The 16,948-nt window shown below is 36.2% G+C and overlaps 1 protein-coding gene across 1 annotated transcript in view; it reads right to left on the bottom strand.

Moving 5' to 3' along the window:
• LOC132551306 (high affinity cGMP-specific 3',5'-cyclic phosphodiesterase 9A-like) overlaps positions 1-16,948 on the bottom strand; it is a 54,535-nt gene that overhangs the window by 14,095 nt on the left and 23,492 nt on the right. The window contains exons 4-5 of the mRNA XM_060215432.1: positions 5,631-5,733; positions 4,774-4,916 (exon numbers count right to left, since the gene is read on the bottom strand). Coding sequence (XP_060071415.1) covers positions 4,774-4,916; positions 5,631-5,733 — 246 coding nt within the window. The remainder of the gene's footprint in view (positions 1-4,773; positions 4,917-5,630; positions 5,734-16,948) is intronic.

Here is a 16,948-nt window from a genome sequence, read left to right on the forward strand (position 1 = left end):
TGTAACCTATGACATCATCATGTCATACATATTGTGACATATGACATCATCATGTCATACATATTATAACCTATGACATCACCATGTCATACATATTGTAACCTATGACATCATCATGTCATACATATTATAACCTATCACATCACCATGTCATACATATTGTAACCTATGACATCATCATGTCATACATATTGTAACCTATCACATCACCATGTGATACATATTGTGACTTATGACATCACCATGTCATACATATTATAACCTATGACATCACCATGTCATACATATTGTGACTTATGACATCATCATGTCATACATAATGTGACCAATGACATCATCATGTGTTATATATTATAATCAATATTTCTATCATTCTGATTACATTTAATGACTTTTAATGAAAGATACACACATGTTGACTATTAAATCACCTTATAGAAAGTGATGTAGAAATTTACAAACATATATTAAATAAAAGTGTTAAAAAAATTCATTCATGTATGTTTTCTAATGAATGTAATTGAGATATGATGGCAGACATTCTTTACACTAAAGAACTCAACTTGAACAATGCAGTCCTACAGGAGGAAGGAGAAAGACAGTAAGCAAATGAAGGAAAAGGTATTGTTTCTAGAATGTTGACAGCAGTAGCACTGGAGACTGACCAGAAGCAGACAGAAAGTAGAAATCCCTTTCAGTGGGACAGGAAATTGGATGTACAGGGGCAACTCAGAGTAGCTAGAGATCCACTTTAAATGCTTCTTTTATCTATCAATTACTAAGCCCATATCTGCTATCCATATACATCAGCAACTTCTGAGTGACATTCAATATCATACTATTTCATTCCATGTTTTCAAGAAAAATTTTGACAAATTACATCCGGCGACAAAAAAATTCCAATTTAATTTTTTTTCAATTGCATGACCCAAATAATGAGATTATTTTTTACTGCTTAAACTTGTATGGAACTCAACGCTTCACTTCTATCAGTAATTTTAAATGCCACATGTTGATGAACTTTCACAAATTGAATCTGTGGAGCTGTGATCTAAAAATTGGATTTTGCTTGTGACTTCTTCCAATTTAGCAATGTTATGAACTTTTTTTCAATTTCAGTTTTCACTAAACTGTCAATTCTTGCAGAAAGAGTAATGACATTACAGGACTGAAGCTTTCCAGCAGAAATGGCAATGTGACTGATTTGACGTTAACTTAATGATGTGAAAACATCAATTACCAGCTGTTTACACCAGCTATCAAATGTATACAATAGTTTTCCTAGCTGCTGAATTTAACTGCAGTAGTCACTCAGGTGACAAGCCCAACACTCATTCCCCTGAGAAGTTTTTATTCTAATAGTTGTTGAAAAAAGGGCAATAACTCTGTCAATAATTGTTAAAACTTAAAACTAGTTTCTAACGGATCTATTTGAGAAAAATTCACTTATCAGTTTGTTGTAAAAAGTTCATAGTTCATAACCAAAGTGTGCACATACATAAGTATACTTATCCTGTTAAAAGAATTTTCTGTCACGCAATAATACTTAGAATGTAATACAGAGGCATACACAACAATACGATGAGATAAGGGTTATCACTCAGAAAAAAAAAAATAAAAAATAAGAAGTAACCATGTGATGCACAGATGTATCAAATACTTCAACTTCAGTCAAATAGATAAAATCTTAAATATCTGAGTACCGGGTAGTTCAAACTTGGTCCTGAGACCTGAGACCGAATATTTATCTACGCATGGATTTCTAGTGTTTTGTTGTCTGACAAAGTGCTGTTAGTACCATAATGACCCAGCAATAAGCTGTATACCTGGTAATAAGCCCATTCCTATTTAATACATTCTGTAAATTTATCTTGCAATAAGCCCAGGGGCTTAAACAACACTCCATATTCAATGCAGGGGAAACAGACTTATTACAAGACAATGACCTAGTAATTGTTGTCAGGTCCAGTGACTTTCAATAAATGTGAATGCTTTGATGATGACCAGTTGGTAGCAATCATTTCTGAAGATAAAAGCATCGGTATCTCAAAGTACCTACTTACATTTCCATAGAAAATTATTAACCCTCAAAGATAACTAATTTGCTACCATAAACTATAGCAGACTGACCTGATCACCCTTTGATGTTTTATAGATGATCAATGTAAAAGATATTGTATCACGATGCTGTGTATTATGAGAGGAGATTGGATATCTTGTAACACTGATGAAGCATTGTAGCATTATGATTTACTTAGCTTCTAATAAAATTAGATTGGTGGTAATCTGAAGCTCAGACTTAAAGCTCATAAGGGGCGGAAAAAAAACTGTTGAATCATGGCAGAATATCAACTTCAAATTACATTGTTGTAATAATGCTGGATATGTGAAGTGATTACATAAAAATAGCATAAAAATCCAACACATTTTTAGGACAATGCATCATGATAAAGAGAATCTTACATGAAATTCTAATCCAAATGAATCACACATTGTTAACACGAGCTTCGCGCAGGCAATTTCCATACAGTACAACTGCACTTATGTCTGGTAGATTTGAGTGCACTTGCACTTGCATCAGGTAGATTTAAGTACACTAGCACTTATATCAAGTGGATTTTAGTAAACCAGCACTAATTTCATATGGATTCCAATACATTATCACTAATTTTATGTGGATTTCCATATACTTGCTCTTATGTCAGGTGGAATTCATTAAACTAACTTTATGTGGATTTCTTCAGTACCCTAACACTAATTTCAGGTGGAATTCAGTATAATTGCTCATATGTCAGGTGGATTGTTGTACATCATCACTAATATCAGGTTTTCAAAACACTGGCTCTTATATCAGGTGGATTTTAGTACAACACTAACTTCAGATGGATTTCTTCAGTACACTAGCACTAAGTTCACATGGATTTCAGTACACTAGCACTAATTTCAGGTGGATTTCGGTGCACTAGTACTAATTTCAAGTGGAATTCAGTACACTATCATTAACATCAGAAATTCAGTACACTAGCACTTTTGTCAGGTAAATTTTTAGTACACTAGCATTAACTTCAGGTGAATTTCAGTACATTAACTTCAGGGAGAATTCAGTACACTGAGGACAAACTTCAGGAATGTAAAGTCTTCCTCACAGTGGGTGAATGCTCCATCAAAGGACTAAATATGAAGCAGTGTCAAGAAAGACATCAGAGAAAGAAAATCTCTTTAAAAAGAGAAGAAAATATCATATCCTTAATTAAGTTGCCTGTCAAGTTAAGCTTCCAATATCAAGTATGACAGCAGAAGCAAGTATTACTCCCTCCCTGCAGAGCAGGACACAAGCACTGATTTTTGGTGCACCAGCACGAACCTCGGATTTAATGGCAGAAAGAACCAATAAAATTCTGATTAAATTCAGTACATCAGCATTAATATCATTGCGGTGGATATGAAATTCATTATTGATAGATGACGTGACCTTATATTCTTCCATATCTACGTCAACAGCAGGAAAATAACCCTCATGTCTGTATCTGTTTGTTTTAGTGATTTGATGACAAATGCTGGTAATTAGTCTTTTCAATGTTCCTTTTATTCGTAACATGGTTTTTTTTAAAGTCAAATAAAAAATAACTGCGATAAACATGACAAGCAATAAAAAATAAATGTTTCTTATAATCGTCAATAGTTCAAATGCCTCAAATATTTATCTGTCTCTATGACAGAAAATAAGAATCATATGGAAAATGTAACTGATATTGCTTTTATATCTTTCTAGATTAGAATGATTCAGAAGCCTTGTTTAAACCTTGTATTGTTCTTAGTTGTAAACAGTTTAGGGCTGATATCGAAAAAAATAACTGGAAATCATATATAATAGATTAAAATTATTTTACACTTTGAAAGTATTGCATTGAACTATGATTGCTCTAATTGAAATTTATATGTGCTGATTATTACTGTGGATGCATGGGCTTATCATTGTTGATAAATTTAAAATCTGAGTCAATTTGATTCCGCCCATCAGTCTCTGGGGGTCAACTAGGAACAGCATGGGCATACTATCTAGCTGTCATCCTTTCCATCTTTGATGTGAAATAAACATACAAACAGATTGGTACTGTGTAATATCTGAAGGATGCATGGCATTATACAACATTACAGAAAATAGTTAAACAAACAGGTTGCAATAGATGAAATACAGTGAACAGACTGCGAGACAGATGTGGATGGACGGACAAACATTCAGAATAAACACTCCAAGACTCTACATTATGACATCATACAGCATCACAGAAATAGTTTAAGAGTTAATCACAATGGTTTATATAAAAAAAAATAAGGAACAAACAGGCAGACGTGAATGGACAGAGAATACAGACAGATCAAACACTTGAAGACACTCCATTGTATCATACAGCATCACAGTTATAGTCTATAAGTTAAACACACCCTATGTTTATAATTAAATGAATATGGTACTGTAAAATCATAAATTTTTGTGAGGGATTTATTTTCATCAATTTCATGGGTATTCTTAATCTAGGAATTCCTTATTCACAAACTGTTAACAGCAGTATCAGAAGATCTATTTTCTTAAAAACTTTTTTAGACCATGAAATTAAGTGTCCACCAAAAGTAATTTTTTTAGAAACACCATGGAAATTGAGTCCCACAAAAATATATGATTATACAGTATGGTGTTAGATGTACATGCTATTAGTCTATCAAGCTGGTAGCAGGTGATGTGAAAGAAGGGTTGATTACATTTGTTATTACCTCATTTTCTTGAACTTGTCGAACACTAATTTGGAGTGCTGTTCAGTTTTGCGATTGGATTGGGTCTTGTCCCAGAAAGGTTTAAGTGACGTACCACAGGATATATCTTTAGTAAGTCCAAGCCAGCTCAAGTGATCCACACTCTAGAATAGCAAGAATTAAGCAGTAACACATTATGTGTACAACATTTCTATTAACCCAAAACAAATCATAGTAGATATAGTAGTTATTGAAATTAGGAACTCTTTCGAAATGAAGGTGATTTCAGTCATGTCATTGGGGGCAACACCGTACACAATTAAGTATGGGACAAATGTCAAATAATTGGTGATGCTGTTCCATGACCTAAACATTATCATGACCTCTTAACATTTATCCTACTATAGCAGAAGTTTCTGTAAATGGAGTTTTAAAATGACCCCTTATCAATAAAGAATCAAGGAAAACAAAGTGATGGATATTTGATAAAGTGGGGTTTGTTTTAGATTAGTATGAAATATGTTATTTAAACTTTCCAGCTTGACGTCTTTGAAGTGTTTTCATTTTAAATGAATTACTGGAGTTTTCTGTAAAGATTTCTGGAGTTGATTAAGAGTGATAAAACACTCACTGGTGTAAAAATGAGTATGTTTGATATTTTTAGCAAGCTAGAATGAGAACATTCGTGAGTTTCAGAAATTCAAATATAAAATGGAAATGAAATTGTAAGAAATCCAACACAACCAAGATGTTTACTGACAATATAATCTCTTAATCATTTGTTTATATCTATCATGCACTATATATAAATCTATCACTGCTGGTTCCTGTATGTAAGATATTTACCTCTATGACTGATTGTTATGTAAGATATTTACCTCAAGTTTCTCCTTGAATTGTTCGACTTTCAGTTTGAGATCTTTAACCATAACAGGTAATTCTCCATTGTCTACATAGACCCTTGTTTCCAGTTGACCCAGTCTGTAACAAATAAGCACATTTAAAAACACATTCATGATAAACTCATACTCAACCACCTGAATTACCAGAATTTTTTTTTCATAACTTTGCGACAAACAAGCTAACAAACATTCATTACTTAATTAGTAAGAAGATTTTACATGTTACTTCTACCTTCAAACTTATCATCTTGAACCAGGAGATTACACATCTAACCTCCCTACTTGTAACCTAATGACTTTGAACCTCGGAATTCCACATTGAACCTTGACCTTTGATCAAACCACCGTTGATCTTTAATCCGAACAAATCACCCCTGTGATACAAATCAACATTGGTTCTTCATTTCAAAGCAAACTTTTGTTCCACAATAATTGACCTTTGACCCAGGGACAATGGACTTAACATGATAAATGATGATAATTTTAACCTTGACTTTGATATTTAAGTAGTCATGTGGGGAAAATCATCTTGCACTTAAAAGCACCCATTTGAAAACAAATATTTTTAAGATTTGCTGTGTACCAGCTTCCATGCAGGTGAAAGAGTAGCTGTAGATTTGTTGTTAGGTCAATAACACTACACATAAGATAGGTCTGTTTGTGCAGCATTAAGTACTCTTCAAAGTAATCAAACTTCCTATATATGGAAACACTGTGTACTGGCTAGTGACATGGACTGACAAATCTTTCTTCTAGCCTCACTGATTTAGTGTCCTTGTGATGCAGACTGAGCAGACCTCACTTCAGATTAGGTACAGTACCTTTGAAATCTAAATTGTGCTGCACAGTGGAAAATAAGTCTGATCTAACTGGTTAGGGCCACAAAATGGAATAAGGGGTATACCTCTCTGGTTAGGGTCACACAATGGAACAAGGGGTATACCTCTCTGGTTAGGACTACGCAATGGAACAAGGGGTATACCTCTCTGGTTAGGACCACACAATGGAACAAGGGGTATACCTCTCTGGTTAGGACCACACAGTGGAACAAGGGGTATACCTCTCTGGTTAGGGTCACACAATGGAATAAGGGGTATACCTCTCTGGTTAGGACCACACAATGGAACAAGGGGTATACCTCTCTGGTTAGGACCACACAATGGAACAAGGGGTATACCTCTCTGGTTAGGACCACACAGTGGAACAAGGGGTATACCTCTCTGGTTAGGACTACGCAATGGAACAAGGGGTATACCTCTCTGGTTAGGACCACACAATGGAACAAGGGGTATACCTCTCTGGTTAGGACCACACAGTGGAACAAGGGGTATACCTCTCTGGTTAGGGTCACACAATGGAATAAGGGGTATACCTCTCTGGTTAGGACCACACAATGGAACAAGGGGTATACCTCTCTGGTTAGGGTCACACAGTGGAACAAGGGGTATACCTCTCTGGTTAGGGTCACACAATGGAACAAGGGGTATACCTCTCTGGTTATGGTCACACCGTGGAACAAGGGGTATACCTCTCTGGTTAGGGTCACACAATGGAACAAGGGGTATACCTCTCTGGTTAGGACCACACAATGGAACAAGGGGCATACCTCTCTGGTTAGGGTCACACAATGGAACAAGGGACATACCTCTCTGGTTAGGGTCACACAATGGAACAAGGGGTATACATCTCTGGTTAGTGCCACATAGTTTTAAATTCTAATTGTCGCACGACTGTTCAGCTGTGACAGATGTTGCACTGATTCACTTGTGTCATTCAATCCACATTCATTACACTCTAAAATTGGTCTTAACTAGATTCGTCAAATTTCTATCTTAAGATTAATTCAGTACACAAAAAGTAATGTTGTAACACAAGGTTACAATATTTACACAAATGTCATAAAATGATGTCAATTTGACACTATTGAAAACGTAGCATACATTAAGCTATAAACACTAAATGACTTATTTATACAATCTCAAATGTCTACATTAGTCATTCTCTACTTGTATTTCATCAATTTCACAGTACAACTTATAAATATTGACAGTAATTATCCTGCAACAAGGCTTCTAGGAGCCAACATGTACATTCTGACTCAAAACATTTAAAAAAAGACAAAAAACAGAAAAGCAGTACAACTTATGAATATTGACAGCATTAATTATCCTGCAACAAGGTTTTGAAGTGCCAATATTTAAATTCTGACTCAAAATATTTTTTACAAAAGACAAAAGAAAAGCACCTTTTAGCACAAATTTAGCATTAGATACAGCAGTGCTAAATAATGAATTAAGCTGCCTAATTCAGCTACATCAACAAAGTCAGGGAGTCAGCTTATTAAAAGTATTTATTAGTAATTCTATTCATCAGCAATGGATATGGGTTGGCATATAACTGGATATCGACGGTAATATTTAAAGCTGTTATTTTTATGTTTAACCATCATGGGGTGACTTCAGCACAATACATATACCTACATATACAATACATAACGTACTACATGTACATTTCTGTATCCTTAAAACCTATTACAATTGGTATAACATCAGGGTACAGTCACCTTTGTCCAATTCAAACCCTAATTCTTGTTTATACATAATTCACCGTAAGTTTGTATACATAATAATGTAATCAATCACTCTTCAATATTATGATCCAAGGAAACCGAATGTTTACACATATGTGCTGTCAGGTTTAAATGTCCTTGAATTTTAATTACAATTGGGGATATTGTTGAACAGCAATTAAAGACTTAATTCTACTTGGTTTCATTTCACACTGAGTTGACATACATTTCAGGCTTATTCAGAGCAGTAGAGGAAATTCAACAAGATTTAAATATGACTGACTGACAATGAATGCCAAAATCCTCCGTCTGTTGTATAAACAGCGAGTTTTATAATTCAAAGATTATATGCATTCATGTATGATAAGGAATTGTACATTATAATACGTATATAATATAGAAAGATTTCTCTGTTCCAGGTCAACATAGCTCAATTTTATCAGGAATTTCAGTAAGAAAATATTTGTAAAACTTTCATGTGCTCTCACTTGCAAAATGATCCAGAGCTAAATGCAAATGTAAAGTCTTGCCAAAGAAATAGATCTAGACCCAAAGTAATGACTTACTGGTAAAACTAAAGATACAAACTTTGTATTAAGAGTTAGTTAGGAATATATTATCAGTCTGAATCATTTAACTACAGACATGGGACCAAACTTCAGTCTGAACCATTTAACTACAGAAATGGGACCAAACTTGAGTCTGAATCATTTAACTACAGACATGGGACCAAACTTGAGTATGAATCATTTAACTACAGACATGGGACCAAACTTCAGTCTGAATCACTTAACTACAGAAACGGGACCAAACTTGGGTCTGAATCATTTAACTACAGACATGGGACCAAACTTGAGTCTGAATCATTTAACTACAGACATGGGACCAAACTTCAGTCTGAACCATTTAACTACAGACATGGGACCAAACTTCAGTCTGAATCATTTAACTACTGACATGGGACCAAACTTGAGTCTGAATCATTTAACTACAGACATGGGACCAAACTTCAGTCTGAATCACTTAACTACAGAAACGGGACCAAACTTGGGTCTGAATCATTTAACTACAGACATGGGACCAAACTTGAGTCTGAATCATTTAACTACAGACATGGGACCAAACTTCAGTCTGAACCATTTAACTACAGACATGGGACCAAACTTCAGTCTGAATCATTTAACTACTGACATGGGACCAAACTTGAGTCTGAATCATTTAACTACAGACATGGGACCAAACTTGAGTCTGAATCATTTAACTACAGACATGGGACCAAACTTCAGTCTGAACCATTTAACTACAGACATGGGACCAAACTTCAGTCTGAATCATTTAACTACAGACATGGGACCAAACTTGAGTCTGAATCATTTAACTACAGACATGGGACCAAACTTCAGTCTGAACCATTTAACTACAAACATGGGACCAAACTTGAGTCTGAATCATTTAACTACAGACATGGGACCAAACTTCAGTCTGAATCATGTAACTACAGACATGGGACCAAACTTCAGTCTGAATCATGTAACTACAGACATGGGACCAAACTTGAGTCAGAATCATTTAACTACAGACATGGGACCAAACTTGAGTCTGAATCATTTAACTACAAACATGGGACCAAACTTGAGTATGAATTATTTAACTACAGACATGGGACCAAACTTCAGTCTGAATCATGTAACTACAGACATGGGACCAAACTTGAGTCTGAATCATTTAACTACAGACATGGGACCAAACTTGAGTCTGAATCATTTAACTACAAACATGGGACCAAACTTGAGTATGAATTATTTAACTACAGACATGGGACCAAACTTCAGTCTGAATCATTTAACTACAGACATGGGACCAAACTTGAGTCAGAATCATTTAACTACAAACATGGGACCAAACTTGAGTATGAATTATTTAACTACAGACATGGGACCAAACTTCAGTCTGAATCATGTAACTACAGACATGGGACCAAACTTGAGTCAGAATCATTTAACTACAGACATGGGACCAAACTTCAGTCTGAATCATTTAACTACTGACATGGGACCAAACTTCAGTCTGAACCATTTAACTACAGACATGGGACCAAACTTCAGTCTGAATCATTTAACTACAGACATGGGACCAAACTTGAGTATGAATTATTTAACTACAGACATGGGACCAAACTTCAGTCTGAATCATTTAACTACAGAAATGGGACCAAACTTCAGTCTGAACCATTTAACTACAAACATGGGACCAAACTTCAGTCTGAACCATTTAACTACAGAAATGGGACCAAACTTCAGTCTGAACCATTTAACTACAAACATGGGACCAAACTTGAGTCTGAATCATTTAACTACAGACATGGGACCAAACTTCAGTCTGAATCATTTAACTACAGACATGGGACCAAACTTCAGTCTGAACCATTTAACTACAGACATGGGACCAAACTTCAGTCTGAATCATGTAACTACAGAAATGGGACCAAACTTGGGTCTGAATCATTTAACTACAGACATGGGACCAAACTTCAGTCTGAATCATTTAACTACAGACATGGGACCAAACTTGGGTCTGAATCATTTAACTACAGACATGGGACCAAACTTGGGTCTGAATCATTTAACTACAGACATGGGACCAAACTTCAGTCTGAACCATTTAACTACAGACATGGGACCAAACTTCAGTCTGAATCATGTAACTACAGAAATGGGACCAAACTTCAGTCTGAATCATTTAACTACAGACATGGGACCAAACTTCAGTCTGAACCATTTAACTACAGACATGGGACCAAACTTGGGTCTGAATCATTTAACTACAGAAATGGGACCAAACTTGGGTCTGAATCATTTAACTACAGACATGGGACCAAACTTGAGTCTGAATCATTTAACTACAGAAATAGGATCAAACTTGAGTCTGAATCATTTAACTACAGACATGGGACCAAACTTCAGTCTGAACCATTTAACTACAGACATGGGACCAAACTTGGGTCTGAATCATTTAACTACAGACATGGGACCAAACTTGAGTCTGAATCATTTAACTACAGAAATAGGACCAAACTTGAGTCTGAATCATTTAACTACAGACATGGGACCAAACTTGGGTCTGAATCATTTAACTACTGACATGGGACCAAACTTGAGTCTGAATCATTTAACTACAGACATGGGACCAAACTTCAGTCTGAACCATTTAACTACAAACATGGGACCAAACTTGGGTCTGAATCATTTAACTACAGAAATGGGACCAAACTTCAGTCTGAATCATTTAACTACAGACATGGGACCAAACTTCAGTCTGAATCGTTTAACTACAGACATGGGACCAAACTTGAGTCTGAATCATTTAACTACTGACATGGGACCAAACTTGAGTCTGAATCATTTAACTACAGACATGGGACCAAACTTGAGTCTGAACCATTTAACTACAGAAATGGGACCAAACTTGAGTCTGAATCATTTAACTACAGACATGGGACCAAACTTCAGTCTGAATCATTTAACTACAGACATGGGACCAAACTTGAGTCAGAATCATTTAACTACAGAAACGGGACCAAACTTGAGTCTGAATCATTTAACTACAGACATGGGACCAAACTTCAGTCTGAATCATTTAACTACAGACATGGGACCAAACTTCAGTCAGAATCATTTAATTACAAACATGGGACCAAACTTCAGTCTGAACCATTTAACTACAGACATGGGACCAAACTTCAGTCTGAATCATTTAATTACAAACATGGGACCAAACTTCAGTCTGAACCATTTAACTACAGAAATGGGACCAAACTTGAGTCTGAACCATTTAACTACAGAAATGGGACCAAACTTGAGTATGAATCATTTAACTACAGACATGGGACCAAACTTCAGTCTGAATCACTTAACTACAGACATGGGACCAAACTTCAGTCTGAATCACTTAACTACAGAAATGGGACCAAACTTGAGTCTGAATCATTTAACTACAGACATGGGACCAAACTTCAGTCTGAACCATTTAACTACAGACATGGGACCAAACTTGAGTCTGAATCATTTAACTACAGACATGGGACCAAACTTGAGTCTGAATCATTTAACTACAGACATGGGACCAAACTTCAGTCTGAATCATTTAACTACAGACATGGGACCAAACTTGAGTCTGAATCATTTAACTACAGACATGGGACCAAACTTGAGTCTGAATCATGTAACTACAGACATGGGACCAAACTTGAGTCTGAATCATGTAACTACAGACATGGGACCAAACTTCAGTCTGAATCATGTAACTACAGACATGGGACCAAACTTGAGTCAGAATCATTTAACTACAGAAATGGGACCAAACTTCAGTCTGAATCATTTAACTACAGACATGGGACCAAACTTCAGTCTGAATCACTTAACTACAGACATGGGACCAAACTTCAGTCTGAACCATTTAACTACAGAAATGGGACCAAACTTGAGTCTGAACCATTTAACTACAGAAATGGGACCAAACTTGAGTATGAATCATTTAACTACAGACATGGGACCAAACTTCAGTCTGAACCATTTAACTACAGAAATGGGACCAAACTTCAGTCTGAACCATTTAACTACAGACATGGGACCAAACTTGAGTCTGAATCATGTAACTACAGAAATGGGACCAAACTTGAGTCTGAATCATTTAACTACAGACATGGGACCAAACTTGAGTCTGAATCATTTAACTACAAACATGGGACCAAACTTCAGTCTGAACCATTTAACTACAGAAATGGGACCAAACTTGAGTCTGAACCATTTAACTACAGAAATGGGACCAAACTTGAGTATGAATCATTTAACTACAGACATGGGACCAAACTTCAGTCTGAACCATTTAACTACAGAAATGGGACCAAACTTCAGTCTGAACCATTTAACTACAGACATGGGACCAAACTTGAGTCTGAATCATGTAACTACAGAAATGGGACCAAACTTCAGTCTGAATCATTTAACTACAGACATGGGACCAAACTTGAGTCTGAATCATTTAACTACAGACATGGGACCAAACTTCAGTCTGAATCATTTAACTACAGACATGGGACCAAACTTCAGTCTGAATCATGTAACTACAGACATGGGACCAAACTTCAGTCTGAATCATGTAACTACAGACATAGGACCAAACTTCAGTCTGAATCATGTAACTACAGAAATGGGACCAAACTTCAGTCTGAATCATGTAACTACAGACATGGGACCAAACTTCAGTCTGAATCACTTAACTACAGACATGGGACCAAACTTCAGTCTGAATCATTTAACTACTGACATGGGACCAAACTTGGGTCTGAACCATTTAACTACAGACATGGGACCAAACTTGGGTCTGAATCATTTAACTACAGACATGGGACCAAACTTCAGTCTGAATCATTTAACTACAGACATGGGACCAAACTTCAGTCTGAATCACTTAACTACAGACATGGGACCAAACTTGGGTCTGAATCATTTAACTACAGACATGGGACCAAACTTCAGTCTGAATCACTTAACTACAGACATGGGACCAAACTTCAGTCTGAATCATTTAACTACAGACATGGGACCAAACTTGAGTCTGAACCATTTAACTACAGACATGGGACCAAACTTGAGTCTGAACCATTTAACTACAGACATGGGACCAAACTTCAGTCTGAACCATTTAACTACAGACATGGGACCAAACTTGAGTCTGAATCATTTAACTACAGACATGGGACCAAACTTCAGTCTGAATCATTTAACTACAGACATGGGACCAAACTTGAGTCTGAACCATTTAACTACAGACATGGGACCAATCTTCAGCCTGAATCATTTAACTAGAGACATGGGACCAAACTTCAGTCTGAATCATTTAACTACAGACATGGGACCAATCTTCAGCCTGAATCATTTAACTAGAGACATGGGACCAAACTTCAGTCTGAATCATTTAACTACAGACATGGGACCAAACTTCAGTCTGAATCATTTAACTACAGACATGGGACCAAACTTCAGTCTGAATCATTTAACTACAGACATGGGACCAAACTTCAGTCTGAATCATTTAACTACAGACATGGGACCAAACTTCAGTCTGAATCATTTAACTACAGACATGGGACCAATCTTCAGTCTGAATCATGTAACTACAGACATGGGACCAAACTTGAGTCTGAATCATTTAACTACAGACATGGGACCAAACTTCAGTCTGAATCATTTAACTACAGACATGGGACCAATCTTCAGTCTGAATCATTTAACTAGAGACATGGGACCAAACTTCAGTCTGAATCATTTAACTACAGACATGGGACCAAACTTCAGTCTGAATCATTTAACTACAGACATGGGACCAATCTTCAGCCTGAATCATTTAACTAGAGACATGGGACCAAACTTCAATCTGAACCATTTAACTACAGACATGGGACCAAACTTGAGTCTGAATCATTTAACTACAGACATGGGACCAAACTTCAGTCTGAATCATTTAACTACAGACATGGGACCAATCTTGAGTCTGAATCATTTAACTACAGACATGGGACCAAACTTCAGTCTGAATCATTTAACTACAGACATGGGACCAAACTTCAGTCTGAATCATTTAACTACAGACATGGGACCAAACTTGAGTCTGAATCATTTAACTACAGACATGGGACCAAACTTCAGTCTGAATCATTTAACTACAGACATGGGACCAAACTTCAGTCTGAATCATTTAACTACAGACATGGGACCAAACTTGAGTCTGAATCATTTAACTACAGACATGGGACCAAACTTCAGTCTGAATCATTTAACTACAGACATGGGACCAAACTTCAGTCTGAATCATTTAACTACAGACATGGGACCAAACTTGAGTCTGAATCATTTAACTACAGACATGGGACCAAACTTCAGTCTGAATCATTTAACTACAGACATGGGACCAAACTTCAGTCTGAATCATTTAACTACAGACATGGGACCAAACTTGAGTCTGAATCATTTAACTACAGACATGGGACCAAACTTCAGTCTGAATCATTTAACTACAGACATGGGACCAAACTTCAGTCTGAATCATTTAACTACAGACATGGGACCAAACTTCAGTCTGAATCATTTAACTACAGACATGGGACCAAACTTCAGTCTGAATCATTTAACTACAGACATGGGACCAAACTTGAGTCTGAATCATTTAACTACAGAAATGGGACCAAACTTCAGTCTGAATCATTTAACTACAGACATGGGACCAATCTTCAGCCTGAATCATTTAACTAGAGACATGGGACCAAACTTCAGTCTGAATCATTTAACTACAGACATGGGACCAAACTTCAGTCTGAATCATTTAACTACAGACATGGGACCAAACTTGAGTCTGAATCATTTAACTCAGACATTTAACTAAGACATTCAATCTGAATCATTTAACTACAGACATGGGACCAAACTTCAGTCTGAATCATTTAACTACAGACATGGGACCAAACTTGAGTCTGAACATTTAACAAACTTAACTACAGACATGGGACCAAACTTGAATCATTTAACTACAGACATGGGACCAAACTTCAGTCTGAATCATTTAACTACAGACATGGGACCAATCTTGAGTCTGAATCATTTAACTACAGACATGGGACCAAACTTCAGTCTGAATCATTTAACTACAGACATGGGACCAAACTTCAGTCTGAATCATTTAACTACAGACATGGGACCAAACTTCAGTCTGAATCATTTAACTACAGACATGGGACCAAACTTGAGTCTGAACCATTTAACTACAGAAATGGGACCAAACTTCAGTCTGAATCATTTAACTACAGACATGGGACCAAACTTCAGTCTGAATCATTTAACAAGTTTGGTCCCATTTCTGTAGTTAAATGATTCAGACTCAAGTTTGGTCCCATGTCTGTAGTTAAATGGTTCAACTGAAGTTTGGTCCCAGTCTGAATCATGTTTATAGTTAAATGACAGACTCAAGTTTGGTCCCCTGTCTGTAGTTAAGTGATTAAGACTGAAGTTTGGTCCCATTTCTGTAGTTAAATGAAAACTGTAGTTAAATGATTCAGACGAAGTTTGGTCCCATTCTGTAGTTAAATGAATCATTTAACTACAGAATGATTCAGACTCAAGTTTGGTCCCATGTCTGTAGTTAAATGATTCTGACTCAAGTTTGGTCCCATGTTTATAGTTAAATGATTCAGACTGAAGTTTGGTCCCATGTCTGTAGTTAAGTGATTAAGACTGAAGTTTGGTCCCATTTCTGTAGTTAAATGATTCAGACTCAAGTTTGGTCCCATGTCTGTAGTTACATGATTCAGACTGATAATATATTTCCTACTTTCTCTCAATACCCTCAATATGAATCAACTAACTACAGACATGGGACCACAATTAAGTTTAATTATTACACAAATTAAAGGAACTGGCCCAACTATAATTAGTCTACATTATATCTGATTAAAGAAATGGGACCAGACTTAAGTATAAATTATCTTACTACAGAAATAGAATTAAACTAATAGTCACGTAAATTTTCTAAGCATGTGGGGTTGTTACAGCACAATGAATATAGGACCTAACACATTACCTCTGATTTACTGTCACAAGGTGTGCTTATTACAGGACAATAAGTCCAGGACCTATTAGGGCCTCACCTCAGGTTCCTGAAACCCATTGTTTAT

This window comes from Ylistrum balloti, unplaced genomic scaffold (genome assembly GCF_031769215.1).
Source record: "Ylistrum balloti isolate Yb309-2 unplaced genomic scaffold, AGI_CSIRO_Ybal_v1 Utg370192, whole genome shotgun sequence".
Taxonomy (NCBI): domain Eukaryota; kingdom Metazoa; phylum Mollusca; class Bivalvia; order Pectinida; family Pectinidae; genus Ylistrum; species Ylistrum balloti.